Source organism: Prunus persica, chromosome G2 (genome assembly GCF_000346465.2).
Source record: "Prunus persica cultivar Lovell chromosome G2, Prunus_persica_NCBIv2, whole genome shotgun sequence".
NCBI lineage: Eukaryota > Viridiplantae > Streptophyta > Magnoliopsida > Rosales > Rosaceae > Prunus > Prunus persica.
In genome coordinates, this window is record NC_034010.1 from 27,927,122 (window position 1) to 27,942,421 (window position 15,300).

General features: G+C 37.0%; 3 protein-coding genes and 1 long non-coding RNA gene across 5 annotated transcripts; 2 read left to right on the top strand and 2 right to left on the bottom strand.

The window, feature by feature from the left end:
- On the bottom strand, window positions 1,851-5,931 carry LOC109947130. 2 transcript variants are annotated; one of them, XR_002270107.1, is made up of 6 exons: window positions 4,727-5,931; window positions 3,513-4,591; window positions 3,036-3,385; window positions 2,776-2,927; window positions 2,215-2,644; window positions 1,851-2,130 (listed from the first exon to the last, which is right to left on the bottom strand). It is a non-coding gene; the product is annotated as an uncharacterized LOC109947130 (long non-coding RNA). The 2 variants fall into 2 exon arrangements; XR_002270106.1 differs by having other exon boundaries at window positions 3,513-4,595.
- On the top strand, window positions 7,018-8,634 carry LOC18787355 (LRR receptor-like serine/threonine-protein kinase EFR). The gene has a single exon (XM_020557454.1). It carries the CDS (start codon window positions 7,018-7,020, stop codon window positions 8,632-8,634), a length of 1,617 nt encoding a protein of 538 aa, XP_020413043.1.
- LOC18787621 (21 kDa protein) lies at window positions 9,482-10,757 on the bottom strand. The gene has a single exon (XM_007218364.2). It carries the CDS (start codon window positions 10,350-10,352, stop codon window positions 9,741-9,743), a length of 612 nt encoding a protein of 203 aa, XP_007218426.1. The 5' UTR covers window positions 10,353-10,757; the 3' UTR covers window positions 9,482-9,740.
- On the top strand, window positions 13,093-14,204 carry LOC18785014 (21 kDa protein). Its single transcript, XM_007218346.2, has one exon. The coding sequence runs from the start codon at window positions 13,182-13,184 to the stop codon at window positions 13,806-13,808; it is 627 nt and encodes a 208-aa protein (XP_007218408.1). The 5' UTR covers window positions 13,093-13,181; the 3' UTR covers window positions 13,809-14,204.

Genomic DNA, 15,300 nt, shown 5'->3' on the forward strand with positions numbered 1-15,300 from the left:
CGTACCCAATCCAATTCATTCAGCCAATTAATATTGTAAAACAAAGGATACGTCATCCATATTCAAAAACAAACATTCCAAAAGAAGCTTCAAAATGTCAACTTGAAATGCTGCTTAAAGGAACACATTCGTCATAACTGCATGCATTTGACTGCAACGATAGCTTTCAACAATTTCAAACCCTAACAAGGAAATTAAACAAAAATGCTCTTCATCATAAATTCTTATAGAACATCAAGTGCAATATTTGAATATATAGAATGGTAATTTATCACGTTAGAAAAAATTAATAAACACAAACCTTATCCTTATCGAGAGGAACCACAATCTCTTCAAGTGAACGAACATCACTAACATCGAAGTTTTTAATCAGAGCGATACTTGAAATGGCAGGCATAGGCTTCACTTCCGTATCATCCGTTATCATGTAAGTCACAGATACCTTGTTTGGATTGTGTTAGATAGGGAAAATCTGTATTTGGTGACTTGCAACAGATACCTTGGAAAATTGGGTTGAATTCAAACCACACTCAAACCATTTTGAGTAAATTTTTTGTGGGTTACCTGGCAGGTGGATGGTTCAGTTATGACTAAACTTGTCTTGGTGATCTAAGTTAACATTTACATTTAAACCAATTGGACGAATTCTGCATTGTTAAAGGTTTTGAACAAATTATATACGGCAGCAATAAGGGAACATATTTTTATGAGACGGTAGAGGTTGGCGCTATAGTATATTACAATCGAACTATTATATGTAGTTGTTGACATTTCAATTTATTCATGAAGTCTAATTTTCAATCCATCAGTTTCAAAAGGTTCCTCTTTTGATAGCATTTGCTCTCTTGCTCTGCAGGCTGTCATTCAATTGATAGGAGTCCTACTCGCATTTCTATTTACATCAAATGGGGAAGGTCCCAATGTGATTGCTATTTCATCTGTTGCTATTGGTTCTATTTCTTTGATCACTGGGGAGTTAGGTAAGCTGTTACTAATCTGCAGTTTTCTTTCAAGTCACTTCAGTTTTTGCATCTGTAGTTATACAACTTTTTATTGTGCCAAAGGTCGAAGACGCAGCCGAGTGAGTTTGTTGAAAGTTTACATTGTTGCATCATCTATTGGAATACTTCTCTCCATTGCTTGTGTTGCTACAGGAAATTTAACATTAGAGGTAAGATAGATCTTTATTACAACTGTTGATTATCACTTAGAAATTTGAATCATTTGTCCTTTCTTGTTTTTGTCGGAATTTGCTGATTGTTGTCTTGTATGAAATTACTGAGTAGGTTTTCCAAAATCCAAGTAACTGGGAAACAAAGAAGTTCACTAAAGAAATTATAAAAAAATTACTATTTATAATTTATGAAGTTAATTAAAACATGGCAATACTAATTATTCACTAAAGAAATAATCATTAAAATATAATTGCTAATGAAAGTAATTAAATAAGGTTAACCGATTATTCAATTAATAAAAAGAAACAATAGCTTTACTCATGAAAAAAACAAAACAACCCTAGTAAAGCCAACCGGCTAGACAATTTTTTTAAAAGATTAAAATCGCGTATAGCCGTTCGGCTGTACTATAAGGAAAAAAAGTGCAGTGGCACAGCGCGGAGTTGCTCACGTGTCAAAAATGGTATAGCCGTACGGCTATACTATTTTTGGAAACATAAAATACAGCCGAGTATAGCCGTCCGGCTATACTACTCATCTAAAAAAAACAAAAGACCACGTCTGGCGATTAGGCGCCCACGTGTCAAAGTTAGTATAGCCGCCCGGCTAGACTATTTTGTAAAAATTTTAAAACCCGTGTATAGCCGCGCGGCTATACTATTTTTTTTTTTCCCTTAGCAATTAGGTGCCGCGTGTCAAAACAACCTTGGCATACAAAGAAATTTTTTTCAACCCTATCTTCTAAACAAACTGAGCATGCATTTTTTGGATCAGTCTGATCATCCCCATCCACACTAACCAACTCCTGTAGTATCCAAAATTTGTCCTTACTGCAAAGGGCAGAATCACGCTTCAACCTCGCAGCAATTGTGCCAAGAAGGTCAATCGCCCTGGTACGAGCACCTATGTCTTTAGATTTCAGCCCGGCATTCTGGAGTAACAAGACACAAAGAACCTGCAAATAAATCGACCTCAAAATGGTGACATTTTAATACAATTAAAGATATTACAGTCTACACAAGTCACACATATATTTTACCTGCAGAATAGGAGCTGAAGCGGGATATTCAGGTAAATTCAACGTTGTCAGCAGAACAGTAACAAGATTCTCCATCATTACTTTCAACTCCGAAGCTTCCTGAGTCTTCACACTAGCAAAACGTTGAAGTACACGAGTCCAAAAGTGGCAACACGCCTCTGTTGCTGCCTCATGGCCTTTAGTTGGATAATCGGCATCGAGAGAAAATTCTAAGATGAAATTACCACTTGATTCCTGCCTTCATGGTTCAGGAAGGTTAGCAGTATAGTGAACCAACTGAATGAACTAAGCAGTGATCATTTGAATCTGCCTTTGCTCTTCATCAGGTAGGTGATAGGCTCTCAAAGCTCGCTTTGAGAACAGTAACTTCCAAAGCAGCTGAATTAATTCATCTAACATAAGTCCGATGCTGAGTGTATGAATAGAATATCTGTACCACCAACAATGAAGACGCTACAAGTTTCAGAGTAAATAACATTAAAATGCATATGTGCATGAAAATATGTACAGGTAAGTGCAAACAATAGCTGCCAAGAGGATATGAATAGTGCAGATCTGTACCCCACTGAGTAAATAACATGAATGTTGTAAAGCTTGTTTTCACTAGTTGTAAGATGCAACCATCTGACAACCTTTCTATTAAAAACAAATCCTTGAGTAAACCAAGAATGGTGCACATTTTCTGAAGAATATTATTCACAGCAGCGGCGACCCTGCCAAGGCAAAGATGTGAGGAACAAGACAACACCTAAGTTTTTTTAATATAAGGATCTAGTACCAAAAAAGCCAACAACATAGGAGCAGAATATAGATAAGCACACCTGTTAAATGACGATTTATGCACTTTAACGGTCTTGATACTGTGTCGTTTCTTACTTGCTGAACCAATTTCAGCATCAGGGTCTTCATCTTCCTCAACTGTTAATATATTGAAAAATATTGTCACTCAAATCACATAAGTTGAAAACAACTACTCCTGAAAATGCAGAATGATTGAGCAAGACAATACACAGAATGGACAGAGTTGTGTATACAGAATAATATGTTAAAATACGTATGAAAAACTCAGGAACATATGACTTGGCCTATGCAAAGCATGATATGATGGATCATAAGCACACATAACATCCATTATCTGATGCCTGGAAAACTCCAGAATTCTTTCAATGATCTGATATACACAAATTAGAATTACTTACCTTTTTTATAATCATAAAAAAATAAATCACAAGATACGAAGTTACACATATAACGGATATCCACAAAAAGTAGAGAGATCCTTAGCATAAAGTGTGTACCTCTTCTTTATATAGTTGTTTTGGCATCTGGTTATGAGCCATTACTGCTAAAGCTGCATGAATGGACTCTAGTGCACAATTTATTGATGAAACCACATCTCAATTTGACTCACATATTGAAGAGAAAAGTAATAAATGAAAGTGATCATGAATACCTATTAAAATAAAAACTCCAAATATATATGTATATAGAATTGAGCGCATAAATTTTAACCACAACGAAAATACTGAATAACAAGTTTATAAATTAAACTAGTGTTATAACCACTGCCAAATGAGTGAAATTATTTCTCTAAATTTCTTCCTCCCCCTCTTTCCTGATTATTCCCATTATTACTCTGACCATTTATCACTCCCCAAAACTGTTCCCATTGCTCTCTCCAGTCTCCATTACTACCAAATGAAATTTATACATAATAAGTAGTCTCCTCCAAATGCTCAGATGCTTAATACATTCTCTATACTGAAAAACATTTTTTTTCTCCGTAATTATTTTTATCTCCCTAATATTTCTGCCCCAATATGGTGATAAATAGGAAAACATAGGGTCAGACAAACAATGATTCAGATAACATGACCATTATAAGATGAAATTTAAAACAATCAATATATTGCAAGGCACCTCAGTAACATCATTACTAGCATGGAGATTCTAAAATCAGACCCCCCAAAAAAAAATCATGGAGAAGCAAAACTAAAAATAGCACAAAATTTCAATGAAAATATAAACAAGAAGAACAGCACAAAAGCCTGAAGAAATGTAGTTTACGAAGCAAACGACCACAACAGCTATGCTATATGAAAGAAAGAATGCAGGACATAAAACAAGCTCACCTGCTCACATTCACTTATAGACAAGCCTTCAGCTCGATGTATCTGATGATCTAAAATCCTTCACAATCTAACAAAAGAATCTACAGGGACCAAATGTAGAAGCCCCTTTGCTCGAAGAGACATTATTTCATTTGCAAGCACTCTAAGATCAGAAAGAGGCATAGATAACCACTCAGCTTCTTCCCGATCATCACTGAAAATTTCAGCTCTACTCTACCGCAGAAATCCTCCACCGACTCTGGCGTCTAACTAAGATTTTGCAAAATAAGTCACTCACATGAATACTGAAAATTAAAATGTGAGATCACGCTTGAGAGGGGAGAGAGAGAGAGAGAGAGAGAGAGAGAGAGAGAGAGAGAGTTCTAAAACCCAATAACAACCTTGAATTGCACTCTGATCTGGTCCGACTGATGACATAACGACATCACTATCTTTTTTCTTGGCTTTTGGTTTTCTAGAAGACGGTGTAGATACGTCCTGCAATTTCATCTTCTAGATTAGGAAACAAGGAGGGGGGAAAATGATTATCAACTGCCAAATAGATCCACACATACATTAGGAGGAATATCATTGAGCTGATTATGGTTAGTTGCACCCATAGTATCTTTGACCATGTCTGGGTATAGCCGCGCGGCTATACTATTGTGTGAAACGTGTTAAAAAACCGATTTGCCGCGCAGCTTTTTTTTTTTTTTTTTTTTTTTTTGTTGAAAGGACCCGTATTGCGCTTAGGCGCCCACATGTCAAAATAGGTATAGCCCGGCTATACTATTTTTTAAAAAAATTTAAAAACCGAGTATCGCCGACCGGCTATACCATTTTGTTTTAAAAAGGGAGGGCTCCCTAGCGATTAGCCGCCTACGTGTCAAAACAAGTGCAGCCGTCCGGCTACAGTATTTTAAAAAAAAAAATTAAACAAAAAACAATAGTACGGCCGCACAGCTATACTATATCCTCCAAAAAACTTTTTAAAATGTAGTATAGCCGTGCGGCGATACTATTTCAGTTGTACCTGCCAAAAGAGTATAGCCACGCGGCTATACTATTGTCAGAAACATGAATAAAACCGAGTATCACAGAGATTGCAGACTTACTTCTTCAAGAAGGCAGCATCGAATCTCCCGAACAATACATCATTAAGGCTCAAAGAGTGGAGGAGTGCTTGAGTTTGATATTTAAACTTGGAATTGCATGTTCTGCTGAATCCCCCGCGAACCGAAAGGATATCAGTGATGTTGCATGTGAATTACATTCCATCAGGGATATGCTTCTTGGTTAGAAACTTTTCCTACTTTCCTACTCTACATATCAAGGAAAGAATCAGTGGCGCCTGCTGCTCAAGGCTTGGTCATCACTTTTTTTTCTTCTGTTTTTTATGCTGTTTGTTCTTACAGTTTCTTGTGAGGAATTTCACTGTGTTTGTTCAGCATATTATTATTATATTCTACTTGTGTAGATGAAATTATGAGGAAATCCAGAATCCTTGCAACCATGTGAGAGCTGAGCTGCCTATTGGCCAAGTTGATGAACCCGACTTGTGTTAGTTTGGACCACATTTCAATTCATGAAAATAACATTATGATTGGCAGCCAATAGTGGTTTTTTCATGTCGATCCTAATCTTCGTAAATTATTGGGATTTTGTTTTCTTGCAATCAAGGTTTTTGATGATATCATCTTGGCACAATGTAGGTATTCTTGTTCCCTATCTTTTCACCATGATGGAAAATGTGCTCTTTCTAGCAAATAAGAAAACCGAGAGTTGGGGACCTTGACCACACCCATCCTCAATTTTTTATAAACAACTAAGTAGCATGTCACCATCTCATATAAGTTCTTTGGTTTCACACCATCTTCTCTCTCTTTCACTCCTTAGTTACCAGTTACCTGTTGGGTTCTTATAATGTAACTAGATTTTATTTCTTATAGCCTTAGGTGGTGATCAAAGTCAAGAATGGGAGCTGGCCTAATGCGTTTTGTTTAGAGGTGTTTACTTTGACGTACGTTTCAGCGCACGGATTTAATTGGTACCAGCCTAGTGGGGCTGTTCTACTTCCACTCAGCTTCTGGTGAAGCACTGACTTTGCTGTCTTAGCTGCCCAGAAACTTCTCCCACCCACAACAGTTGTGACCAATTGGAAAACAAGTCCACTGTGATCCTCATTTTCTTGGGACTTTTTTCTCATATAATAATATTTTACTAATTTTCCACAACCATTAGCTGTGATGTAGCTTCTTCCATTCCTGTCGTAATAAATTAATTTGCCATGTCTCAAATGGAACTTAGCAATTTCACAACCCAATTCTTCTTCTTCTTCTTCTTCTTCTCTCTCTCTCTCTCTCTCTCTCTCTCTCTCTCTCTCTCTCTCTCTCTCTCTCTCTCTCTTGTTAATCACCCAAATCAAAATGGTTGTTAAATTGATCTTAGCACACTCACTATTTACTGCAATGTTCATTTGTTGTTGGAGCTCCATGCATTTGAACTATCCCATAACCACAAACCGGTACAGATTGGGACTTGGAGGAAATGAGAGGATAGGCTGGCACTGCTAGCCATCATAGCTCAAATAAAGCAGGATCCTCATCAACTCTTGAGCTCCTGGAATGAATCCATCCACTTTTGTCTATGGCACGGTGTCACTTGCAGTCGTCGACAGCATCAGAGGGTCTCTATGCTAGACCTACAGTCCCAAAACTTGGCAGGATCCATATCCCCACATATAGGAAATCTGAGCTTCCTAAGGGAACTATACCTCCAAAACAACAGCTTTACTCATGAAATCCCTTCAGAAATTGGGCATTTGCATAGGTTAAAGATTTTACGTCTAGACCAAAACTTACTTAGTGGCCCTGTTCCTGCCAAAATATCCAATTGCATCAACCTCATCTTTATCCATTTTGGTGATAACAGGTTGGTGGGTAAGATTCCTTCAGAAATCTGCACCTTGTCAAAGCTTCAAAAACTTGTTTTACAATCCAATAATTTCACAGGAGAAATCCCTCCTTCCTTGGGTAACCTTTCGTCTCTCGAGATACTTGGTGCTACTTATAATAACTTGTTGGGAAGCATCCCTACCTCTCTAGGCCAGTTGAAAAAATTAACAAGGTTTGCAATGGATTCAAATAACTTGTCAGGTACTATCCCTCCTTCCTTCTATAACCTCTCTGCTCTCGTTATTTTTTCCCTAGCAATAAATCAATTTCAAGGGAGTATTCCTTCGGACTTGGCTAAAACTCTTCCTAATCTTCAAACATTTGAATTTCACACGAACCAGTTTACGGGATCAATTCCTTCATCAATATCCAATGCCACAAGTCTAGTGGCATTTGAAGTTTCAAATAACAAACTGACTGGACAGGTTCCAAATTTGGAAAGGCTTCATAACCTTGTGAATTTTAACATCCAATTTAATCATCTTGGAAGCGGTCAACATGGTGACTTGAGATTTGTCTCAGATTTGTGCAATGCCACAAGGTTAAACAATTTTGGCGGGACATTACCCGCTTCAATAGCCAACCTCTCAACCACGCTTGAAGTTCTTGTGGTTCAAAGAAACAAGCTACATGGAAGCATACCAGCTGGGATAGGGAATCTGGTCAACTTGGAATTCTTGGCTCTTGGGGAAAATTCCTTCACAGGTAGCATCCCCACAGACTTTGGGAAGCTTTCAATGGTTGAGGAAATAGATCTTCAAGTCAACCAGTTATCAGGAACCATTCCATCTTCTTTTGGAAACTTAACCAAGTTATCCGCACTGGGAATGCAAGGGAATAATCTTCAGGGAAGCATCGGGGTGCTAGGGGGTTGCCTTGGACTGCAACAAATGTATGCTTCTCAAAATAACTTTAGTGGCCCAATACCTCAACAACTTCTTGGCCTCCCTTCCTTATCAATCTATTTGGACTTGTCTAAAAACCACTTTACTGGTTCCCTTCCCATGGAGGTTGGGAAGTTGAACAATCTAGGTGCATTGGATGTTTCTGATAACTTGTTATCAGGAGAACTTCCCAATAGCCTTGGTAGTTGTATACATCTAGAAGTCCTACACTTGCAGGGTAGTGGAGATGTCTACAGCTTTGGCATTCTCTTGTTAGAGATGTTTACGGGAAGGAGACCCACTGACCACATGTTTAGTGATGGCTTGAACCTTCATAATTTTGTGAAGACGGCTTTTCCCGATCGAGTCACAGAGATTGCAGATTTACTTCTTCAAGAAGGCAGCATCGAATCTCCCGAACAAGACAGCATTAAGGCTCAAAGAGTAACTTGGAATTGCATGTTCTGTTGAATCCCCTGCGAACCGAAAGGATATCAGTGATGTTGCATCTGAATTACAAATTCATTCCATCAGGGATATGCTTCTTGGTTAGAAACTTTTCCTACTTTCCTACTCTACATATCAAGGAAAGAATCAGTGGCGCCTGCTGCTTAAGGCTTGGTCATCTTTTTTGTTTTTTCTTCTGTTTTTTATGTTGTTTGTTCTTACAGTTTCTTGTGAGGGATTTCACTGTGTTTGTTCAGCATATTATTATTATTATATTCTACTAAATTATGAGGAAATCCAGAATCCTTGCAACCATGTGAGAGCTGAGCTGCCTATTGGCCAAGTTGATGAACCCGACTTGTGTTAGTTTGGACCACATTTCAATTCATGAAAATAACATTATGATTGGCAGCCAATATAGTGGTTTTTTCATGTCGATCCTAATATTTGTAAATTATTGGGATTTTGTTTTCTTGCAATCAAAGGTTTTTGATGATATCATCTTGGCAAAAATTAGGTATTCTTGTTCCCTATCTTTTCACCATGATGGAAAATGTGCTCTTTCAATCAAATAAGACAACCGAGAGTTGGAGACCTTGACCATACCCATCCTCAATTTTTTTCATAAACAACTAAGCAGCATGTCACCATCTCATAAAAGTTTTTTGGTTTCACACCATCTTCTCCCTTTCACTCCTTAGTTACCAGTTACCTGTTGGGTTCAATCTATATATTCCATTATAAGGTACCGAGAAACTGTTACGTTATGCGCGACTAACAATAGCATTTTTCAATTCGTGCATACAAAATATATATATATATATATATATATATATGCAAAGGCAAAAACCACCTAAAATACAAGCAGATGGTTACAAGTTACTTTTTGGGTTTAATTTATATATTCGAGCTACCATACAACATATACAAAGGTCAACAAACACCATCTAAGTTTGAAAACCAATAGATTCGTAGATCAAGCATTTAAAATGTACAATTACAACAAGACCACCCTCACAACACTATTTATATGTAATACAATCTGAGTATCTAAGAACCACACATCAAAATTATAAAACAATTGCAAGCATCTTCCTCGTAATTATCTTAACAGAGCAGAGTAGATCAATTTAACCATGAACAGAGGCGTATCGGTTGATCAAAGCCAAGGCATTGCTAGTCAATTGTGCTATATTCACAATCCGGCCTCTCACAGCAGTCTTCAAATTCCCATTCATCCCATTTCCACCAAACCCCTCAGAACATGTGTTCTCATCTGTCAAAGCAGCACTAACCCAAGTTTGGACATCACTTATCATGAGCTGAAAATCATAGCTTTTGAAGTTACCCATCTCAGCTATAGAACTCTGGAGCTCGTCCACCGAGTCACTTAACTCTTCGAGGCAGTCTCTCATGGCACCAACTTCTTTAGGCTTCAAGCCATGGCTTTGGGAGAGTTTTAGCATCACGGCAGAGGTGGATTTGGCAGAGGAAAGTGTCACATTAAGGGCTGCACCAGCCATGAGCTTAGGACTTGTTTGGATTGTGCTTGCATGGCTTGAGAGAGAGGTGAGGCAGAGTTTAGGGTAGGTTGTTGCACTGCAAGATGTTTTGATGAATTCAGTGTTGGTTTTTGGTGCAAGGTCTCTGGCTGCTGAGGTTGAGGAGATTATGCAGAAACTAATGGAAAGTGCTGTGAGAAAACATGTGGCAAAATGTGTAGAAGATGAAGAAGACTCCATCTTGATATTTTTGTGTCTCTGAATATTGGAGGCAGTGGAGGGAGTGATGAGAGTAGGGAGGGAAATGTGCCAATTTATAGAACCCAAGTTCGAAAAAAACAACAAAATCCCTAAAATAAAATAATATTGATGATAATAATAAAAAATTCTAGCAGCCTCAAAATGAATATGGAAAAATCTTGTCGGGGGGGCCAAAAGCCGAGATACATCTACTCTTTAACATAATATGAAGTAGCAAGTTGGTTTCTTTGGTTTCTCAACTTGCTGCAACAAGTTGGTCGATTTGGGTCTAAAAGCAAAAGCAAATGTGAAACAAAAGAGCCTTGGTCTCCTACTCATCTAAACCTTCATAATCAAATCAATCGCACCCAAAGTTGATGGGTGAGCCAGTCGACTGCTGTGTGTATCTGTATTTTTGCAACTTGAGCGTTTTTGGTCGACATGTATAACAATAAAAATCTCTCCCCTTAAAAGAAGCACTCCAAAAGGGATTTAATGCATGCAAGAGTCCAAAGGGCCAATCAAGATCAGGTGGAGATTGATTGGAGTGGAGTGGAAGGCTCCAAACGGTACTATTTTTTATTTGAAAATATTTTTGGCTGATTATTTTTAATACTTGACACGTGTTTATAAGTATAATAATTGTTAACTTTATGGATCTATTGTTATGCATATGAACACGTTTTAAGTGTTGAGAAATGTCATGAGGATAAATCTTGAGTTAAAATTGTAAGAAAAATGCTTATTTATTTATTTATTTAAATTTTATAAGATTATAGAAAAATTTGGGCCCAGACAAAAACAAAGCTTCATCTTTGGGCCTACTCTATAACTAAGCTTCATGATTTTTATTGATGATACAGCACACGTGATGGTCCAAACAAAATAAAAATAAAAACAAAAACTTGAGTTATGCCTATCCCTTCTCAACGCGAATCTATGATGCTCATTGGCCTAATTATCAACAACAGCAAACCAAACCATGTGCAGACTGCAAACTAGAAAAGAAATGAACTTTTAAAAACAGCAATATTGCACAAGTCAAAAGATGGCATTTTATAATTTAATATAATGAACGAATTAAACTATTGAGTTCCATTTTCTCAATAAACAAACCAATTTCGATGCTTTTCACGTAACACAGTTGGAACTTGTTTGTTACATAGCCCATATAACCGGAAATTCAAACACATGCATTTCTGGTAACTTAGTTGAATGTTATCTACTAATTCACCACAAATCATGGTCATGTGAAGTGGGAATATTAAGAGGAGGCTAAGTTTTTTTGGGGGGTTACATAACTTGTTATTGTTCTCGGACAAAAAAAATACGAAGCACAATTTGTTTCATCAATAGTCTATCGTTTAGTATCTAATTATGTCTAGTTTTTTTGCGTTAGTGTAAGTTTTATGAATATAAGAGATAGTCTAAACTAAAATGGAAAGGATGGTTTCTCACATGACACTACTACTAGCCTAGATCCCGTTAATTGCAATGATTAAATTTTCTGTAGCTGGATTGGGCTAAATATTTTGTTTTGCCAACAAAAATGATTGGGAATTTGGATGAACCGTTACATTATTTTACTACACGTTTTCAAGAAATTAACGGAAAAACGTAATCCCTGTTTTCTTCCATAAATTATGGGATTTGGAAGTTAAGTTAACGGGTACATAGTGTAGCCGCCTTGATCACTCGCACGTTGAAGTGTAAGATTCTTATTCAAATGCAAATAATGCAAACATACACGTGGAAAATGACAAGTGGCTAGACACCTGTGGTTGCAGCAATGTTGAAGTTGGCAGAATCGTAGAGAATCAAGACCGTAGGCAAGTCCACATCTCTCAACAGAAACACCGCCTATCGTCCAGCAGCGTTTCACGCTACACTTACAATGCATGCGGACATGTGTTTTGCCTGCACGTTCTTGTTCGGTTTTGACTTCTGAAACGTGAATGATTCGTGTCCATATCTGTTAGGGTAGCCACATGGCACACCTTAGGCCCATGCTGCCGTATATCCTCACTTCCAGTAAACAAATTCAATACACTTTCTTTTCCGTATATCCTCACGTATTTCATCTCATTTTTTCCTTGCAATTACATTAACCTCAAATGCTTCTTTCATAGTTTTTCTTTAATATAAGTGATTTTCTATTTTAATTTTACAGGAAAGGGGATTCGAACTTGGATACATAGTGGAGAATACATCCGTTCTAGCCAATTTAACTAAATTCATGTCCACGCTTCTTTGATAGTTAAATCAATTTTAAACATTAACAATATTAAAATTGAAGCAAAGTCTCTTCAATCTATACCAATTAAGTATTCTAAGCCGGCAGAGTGAGAATGATTTAATTTTGATTTCAAAAGTGCAAAGGTGGCTATTGTTGTAAGCCTTTGAATTAAGTATGTTTTGACAAGAATTACCAATTTAGCACCCGTTTATGCACATAGGTTATTTGGTCCTTTGGGATCATTCTCCAAGATATTCTCCCTTGTTTTTGTTCATATGTTTTTATCTACATTATTAGCTCTTAAATTTTAATTATTTTTTATCTGTTGGGTCTGGCGCAAGATCCAAAACGTACACTCAAGCTAGCAAATGAACATGCGCCATATCATCTTTTGCTTATACTTTATTTTTAAAAAAATAGAGGGGCCATTATGATTTTTAATTTGGACTTATAAAATGGCTAGCTTGGACTTTATTTATCTTTTATTTTTTAATACGCTTTGAGTTTCAAAGTCACCTGAGAGTTGCCTATAAATTGGCAACTGGCATCCCATCACAAACACACACAGTTCCATAAATTCAAGAAAATAAAAAATGGGAGCTCAAAATTTCACAACCCCAACCTCAAATTCACACAATGCTCTCACATTTCTCCTCCCAATTCTCCTATTGATCTTCATGCCAAACATGCACACAACATTGGCAACTTCTTCTTCTTCTCAGACCTACAAAACCTACGTCAAAACTGCCTGCAACACAACCACATACCCACTCATTTGCTACAAATCTCTCTCCTCATACGCCTCCAAAGTCAAATCCGATCCTCAAAAGCTTTGTACCTATGCCCTCTCCGTTACCCTAAAAGCAGCAAAAAACGCCTCTTCCGTAGTTTCAAAGCTTTATAAAAATACAGGATTAACCCCATCCGAGAAAGGGGTGGTCAAGGATTGTATAGAGAATATTAAGGACTCCATTGACGAGCTCAAACAGTCGGTGAGTTCCATGAGCAATTTGGGGGTTTCGGGTTCCGACGTGCAATTACAATTGGATGATATAAAGACTTGGGTGAGCGCCGTCATCACGGATGACGCTACTTGCACGGATGGATTTGATGGTGTGAAGGTAAGCGCCGCGGTTAAGACCGCCATCAGGAACAGCATTGTGAATGCTGCTAGGTTGGCTAGCAATGCTCTTTCTCTCATAGACAGCCTCATTTACTAGTTCAACCCATACCCTTTGTATTTCCTTGTCTTTTTTTATTTTTTATTTTATTTTACTTTGGTTGATATAGAAAGTTTACAGATTTTATAATTTATGTGTGTGTTTAATGTAATTAAAAGTTGTGTGAAATGGTTTTGTGACTGTTGGAAGAGTGGTTTGTATACTACTACTACTATATGTAATGTTGTACAACAGAGGGAGTTTTGAGCAATTTGATAACAAATAAGCAAACCCCTTAGCCCCCCATGTTGATCAAAGATCCCATCTATAGTAATTGGCGATCGACAGAACTTTTATTCTATAGTTGTCTTTTAACATTTTTGTTTCCGGTGCATAAGAGCTTCCTATGCGTGTATTCTCAAAACAAATATATAAAAAATGAAGATCTTCCCATTCCCATGTGAGTTCACATTGATGCATGTATGAATTATTCCAAAACCCTGTTTATAATAATCCAACCCCGCATCTTTCAGTGTAAAATGCAAATGCTAAACTATTATTGCCCAATTTAATTATTTGCCAAACGTTCGGTGAAATTAAAAGTCAAAGACGACATGTAAGACATGCATGCAAGTTAATATTAGGGCTAGTTTGTTGGGGAGGATTAGGCTAGACTAGAGAAGTAAAGTGATTATATTTCATGTGCAATCAATACATAATATGGATATTGTTGTCTGATTTGGAGGATGAAATTGAATGATGACTATTCATAAGAGGTTGATGATTAAAACTTATCCCTTATAATCTCATCATTTTTAAGGGGATAAGTTTTAGTCATCAACCTCTTATAGATAGTCATCATTCTTCTTCCAAGTTCGGCAAGATATCCATATTATGCCTTGAATGCACATGAAATGTAGGCATTTTACCAGTTTAGTCCTTCCTATCACACAAGTGAACAATTTATTGACAGTGGCGCACGGTTTTAATTTTTTTTGTTTAATTAGATTATAATTATTTTAAATTAATGAGAGTTACACTTGAAGCATGTGTTGTCATAGAAGTAATAGTGAACTAAAGCAATGGTTAATCTTGCATAATTAGTGTTTTTTATTTCGAAAAAAGCAGCTATGCAAACGTAAGAAATGAAATGAATGTGTTGTGACTGTAAATACAGTAGTTTTATGCACAGTCGTCAGTTTTTCTTGTTGGTAAACAGTTCGTAATTGATAAAATTCCCACACGGCATCTCGGGTTTGTGATGTGAGTTTTCTCCAAGCGCAAGGGTTTATAAGTCAAATTTTAAATTGATATATTCTTGCATTAATTCAAGCATGGGAATGGGGATGATCACATGGAGAATACATGATCTAATGATTCGATATCTTTTTTAGTCCTTTCGAACTTGTTCTCTTATAATTAATTGAAATTAGAATCTCTAGAAATTTTAATTAAAATATGCTTGCATTAGGTCAGTGGCACTACCCAACCATCCATCACAATTACACAAACGTCCTTGGAAACCATGTGTTAAGGTTCAACTGACTATTTA

Coding starts and splice junctions, on each gene's coding strand:
- LOC18787355 (XM_020557454.1), top strand. CDS start 7,018: ATGCTAGACCTACAGTCCCAAAACTTGGCAGGATCCATATCCCCACAT.
- LOC18787621 (XM_007218364.2), bottom strand. CDS start 10,352: ATGGAGTCTTCTTCATCTTCTACACATTTTGCCACATGTTTTCTCACA.
- LOC18785014 (XM_007218346.2), top strand. CDS start 13,182: ATGGGAGCTCAAAATTTCACAACCCCAACCTCAAATTCACACAATGCT.